At 41.8% G+C, this 5,034-nt stretch overlaps 1 protein-coding gene across 4 annotated transcripts in view; it reads right to left on the bottom strand.

The window, feature by feature from the left end:
* The window catches only part of LOC106878902 (neurofibromin), an 80,729-nt gene that overhangs the window by 44,320 nt on the left and 31,375 nt on the right, over positions 1-5,034 (bottom strand). For all 4 annotated transcript variants that reach the window (XM_052978165.1, XM_052978164.1, XM_052978166.1 and 1 more), the window contains exons 14-15: positions 1,652-1,826; positions 1,115-1,261 (exon numbers count right to left, since the gene is read on the bottom strand). In XM_052978165.1, coding sequence (XP_052834125.1) covers positions 1,115-1,261; positions 1,652-1,826 — 322 coding nt within the window. The remainder of the gene's footprint in view (positions 1-1,114; positions 1,262-1,651; positions 1,827-5,034) is intronic.

Here is a 5,034-nt window from a genome sequence, read left to right as displayed (position 1 = left end):
GTGCATAAAGTCCATTCACGTATACAAATATCTTCTCTTATATATATAAGGATATATTTTAATTGTTGTGTGAGAAAGTATATATAATCTCATTATCGAATATAATAATGTCTTTCAAAAACCTCTTAATACTTCCTGACCTACATTTTCATTCCTAATACACTTTCTGCCTCCCTCTTCCACTTTTCCACTTTTCCTTAGACGCTTGCCAAACACTCTGTATATTTCTTTCTTTCTTTCTTCCTTTCTCTCTCTCCCTCACGTGCGTTCGGCACAGCTTTGACTTTTCGCCATGGCAACCAAACTTCAAAACCTTTCCATTCCTTATACGCTTTCTGCCTCCCCCTTCCATTTCCAATTTTTTTGTTCTAAGACGCCTGGCAAACTCTGTCTTGGTCAGAGAAAATTTTTGTCCTCAGACGCTTTCTCTCTCTCTCTCTCTCTCTCCCCCTCTCCCTCACGTGCGTTCGGCACCGATTTGACTTTTCGCCATGGCAACCAAACTTCAAAGTGTGTGTGTGCTGAAGACAGTTTCCTCAGACACTTTGTCTCCCTCTTCCACTTTCCCATTTTTGTCTTTTTTTACCTTAGACGCTTGTCTCAAACACACCAATTCTTTCTCTCTCCTTCAGGTGCACAGGCACCGACCGGTTTGACTTCGCCATGGCAACAGACTTCAAAGCGTGTGTGTGGTGAAGACATTGTCTGGTAGAATGAAATGGAAGTTAGTACAGAAGGGGTGTTGCAATCACGATTGCATGATTGTAGTTTCAATTCCCATACCAGGTAGTACATTGGGTCCTTGATCAAAACCCTTCTCTTCATGTCACTCCAGTTCACTCAGCTGCAAATGGAAAACCTTGCAATGGATGACATGACCTTGGTCACTTGTGGGGTTCATGGGAACCAGCTCAACTCTGACCTTACAGACTCGGGGGGGGGGGACACACAACAGACCTTAAGCAAGTCTGGTTGTGAGGACATGTTGTGTGACGGTTGTAGTGTAGAGTGGTGGGGGAAGATATGTTGCAGCTTGGGTCAATCCCGCAATCCCTTTCACACACACACACACACACGCAGACTTAGGGGCCGCCCGTAAGACAATGGTCTTTACCTGCTACTCGATAAATAGTCTCCAATTTTCTCTTGGTTGTTCCACAGCAGACGATGTAGTGCGAGTACATTAGCATCATTGATGAAAGACAAGTTGTGGTTGCCAGCATCCACAGTCTCACAGTCTGATGCAATTTCCTTGAAGAACCTAAAAAATGCAAAAAATACATCATCATCATCATCACCATCATCATTTAATGTCCAATTTTTCTCACCTGTTTCCAAGCAAGGTAACGTTTCCCCCAAGACCAGACATGTCTTAGGGAAGATTGCAAACAAACGATACTGCTTGCATAACGGTGGCACTCATTTACAACTATTAAGAATGTATTGGGTGCCTTTTATGCGTCACAAAGCTAGAAAATGGGTACCAAACTTAGATACTAGGATTGAATTATTCAACTAAAAAAGAAAAGCTCTTAGAAGGCAGTGCCCCAGCATGGTCGCAGCCCAATGATTGACACAAAGAAGAGATGAAAAAAATTTCCCCACAAACAAGAACAACAAAGGTGAAGGTTGATTAATTTCAAATAATTACTTGCGGCCAGCCTCAAAGTTTGTCTTCAAGAAGTCGTTAAACGCTCGCATGTGTTGCTCCTTGGTGAAGAGCAGATGGTTGGCAATGTTTTGCATGATTTTGCACATCAGGGTTAGGCCACGTTTGACACGGTGCGTAGGTTCCTGATCAATGATTCCTGATTCGTATGGAGACACTGGGAAAAGCCAAAAGACAACGTCAGCAACAACAGATTTAGGACAAAAAAATCAAACAATCCGAGATGAATTAGTGGAGGAGAGAGGGTGGGGGAACCCAGCGAAACAAAAACAACAAGGCCCACTTATGTTAGTGAAAGAGATATTGTCCCTCATTATATGACTGGTATGGAAACCTGTGGATCAGTGGTTAGGGTGTTGCATTCAAGGCTGTACAATTGTGATTTCAATCCCTGGACTGGGTGATGCATTGTGTTCTTGAGCAAAACCCTTCATTTCACTTTGCCCCAGTCCACTCATCTGCCCAAACTGAGTAATTCTGCAACAGACTGGCATCCCATCCAGGGGGAGTGCACAAAATCTGGAAACTGGGTTTTATGAGCCTATGGCTTGGGAAGGACTTTCGATCCTTTTGATATGAGTGGGCACTTTCTGGACCCTTTTCCTTTCCCCAGATGTAAAGCTAAGCTAATGCATCCCCATGATCACCACTAATGAATATAAAGGGGTACAGGTAGATATGGGACCTCACTGTCTCCTCTTGCCCACCACTCCATAATCCCCTTCCCACTGATTCTGCTACCCTATTACCCTTCCACCTCATTAATCTACCTATCACCCTATTCCATCCACCCCATTACACCTCTTGCCTCTCCCCATCCAACTACCCCCTCCACACCACCACACACCACTTCACTGAACTTGCTAGAAATACCACCCAAATATCCCGACAGACTCGAATAGGGAAGGACACAATTGAGTCCACAATACCATTTCTTTAAGCAAAGTTGGGATGGTCATAGTTGGCAAGCCTTTCTCCTCCCTAAGTCTGCTGAAACTAAAATTTAGATTAGAAAACAACAATAGTAAATAAATTATTAATCAAACAAAATTATATTCTTTTAAAAAATTAATTACAATTTGACTAATTAAAATTTTCTTTTTAAACATTACAAATTATCAAAAACATGAAATTACTTTTTAAAATAAACACGTGTTTAAAAAAAAAAAGAATTTAATTAGCAAATTAATTGATTAAACAAATGAGTAAATTAATTATTAAGGGTACCAGAAAATAATGTCGTATTTCATATAACGAGTTCAAAACAGCATAAAACATGTAAATATATTTATTCCTTCAAAATTTAATTGCCATCATTAGCAATTCAATTTTCCCATCCAGAAACCAATTTTCTAATTCCTCAGACAAAGAAAAAAACAATCAGATTGTTTAGAAGAGAAAAATGTCTGGATTGTCATCTCCATATTGGTAAAATGTTCATTTGGTTTTAGGCTCACGACAACGATTCATCACCAAACTCGGTGGAGACCCAATCAGTCAATTTCACGTGCCTCAGTTTCGAAATAGACTCAACTGAGAAAGATGCAAAAAGCCAGACAACCAAAGTATGGTCAGCCCTAAACAAAGTGGACATTGTCTGGAAAACAACCCAATGAGACAACCTTCAGAGGAATTCTTTCCCCAAAACAGTAGAGTCAGTCCTTTTATATTTGGAGGCTTAACAAAAAAACTGGAATCCCAGCTAGATGGAACTTATACCCAAATGTTAAGAGCAGTCTTAAACATGTCTTGGAGAACTCATCCCACCAAGAAACAGCTGTATGAAGATCTCCTGCCCGTTTCCACCATTATAAGGGCAAAACGTTTGCACTCTGCAGGTCATTTCTGGCAAACTAAAGAAGAACTGGCAAGTGACCTATTGCTATGGATACCAAAGCATGGCCGCAGTCAAGCAGGTCATCCAAACACAATGTATTTAGATCAACTCACCAGAGACATTGGTGCGTTCCTGAAGACCTCCCTTAGCTAAAGTGTTCAAGTAACCCAAACCGTGAAAATCTGATGATGCTAGGTCTGATGAGGAGGGAGAATGAGGTAAAGTTTCCCAGTCTAATGAATTTATCTTTTCTTGGGCTATCTTTGCTGAATGTGGCCTTGAATTACCCTGCGACGACAGGATGACACCTTTTCGGTGGACTGAAACTGGTTGTCTTTTCAAGCAAAACTTGACTGACACATTCAAGTTGTCGATAACAAAATCCTGTGGTAATACTCTTCCCTTGTTCCACTAATTCAACATAAACAATACAGAGAGTAGTCTACCAAACGCACAGCAAAATCTGGTTAGGGTCTTGGGACTGGATCTTTCTTTGCTGACAGCCACTGCCTCTTACATTTAATATTGGTATAATCTACCCACTTCTCTTCACCTGTTACAATTCAATTAAGCAAAGGTGTTCGTTCATTCCTGCAAACAGTAGCAAATTGTCGAATGCACCGTTTTATTCTTGAGGTACCATGAGATGGCCACTGCGCAGTGGACAAGTCCTTGGTACTTTGGTGCAGATCCTCTTGTGGTATGACATCAGACTATTTGCTCGAGAATATGACATTACTTTACGGTACCCCTAATAGAAAGTTTAATGAGTTCATAGACACGTGTTTTAATTACAGTACAAATTAATTAGCAAAATTGATTAAATACATGAGTTAATTAAAACAATAAATGAGTTAAGTAATGAATTTGATTAAAACTAATTACGTGTATTTTTTTTAAGAAATACCTTGAGTTGGACAGAAGAATAAGGGGTGACGTGAAGCTGGAGGTTAAGTAGGGAGGGGTAATTAAAGGGGTAATTAAAGGGGCATCTTGTTAAAACTTCATTAATACCTCTTTCCATTGGTAATCCAGAGTCAAGAGTCACTGCAGCTGCTTCTTAAGGAGTCGGGAGGGTGGAACAGCTGCAATGGTGGGGGTCGGGGTTAGGAGTCATGTGGAAATTGTGAAGGGAACAACATATAATATGGGGGGAGGCACGTCTGTTGGGGCAGGGGAGGAATTGGTGGGTAAGGTGGAGGCCCGAAAACAACCAGAAGTTATTGCCGTGGTCAGATTTGAACCCAGAATAACTGGTTTGGCAATCACACACAACCGGCTGTCTACTGCTGCTGCTGCTGCTGCTGCTAATTAAGGACAGTTTAACTTCTTTCTGGTAACTGACAGGGGCTTGGGGGTGGGGGATGAGGAGCGAGAAGTGTGGAGACAGAGAACCCTGAGGGCTAGGGGGAATGTGGGGAAGTGGGGCGGGGAGCATCTGGGTGGAGGGAACAGGAAATAAGGGACAGAGCAGGAGTGGAACTAGAGATATGTACAGGGGCGGGTTGGAGAATGTCGATGGGGGGGG

The sequence above is a fragment of the Octopus bimaculoides genome, chromosome 30 (genome assembly GCF_001194135.2).
Source record: "Octopus bimaculoides isolate UCB-OBI-ISO-001 chromosome 30, ASM119413v2, whole genome shotgun sequence".
NCBI classification, from domain to species: domain Eukaryota; kingdom Metazoa; phylum Mollusca; class Cephalopoda; order Octopoda; family Octopodidae; genus Octopus; species Octopus bimaculoides.
The sequence above is the reverse complement of the archived record's forward strand: the minus strand, read 5'-3'. Positions and strand labels throughout refer to the sequence as shown.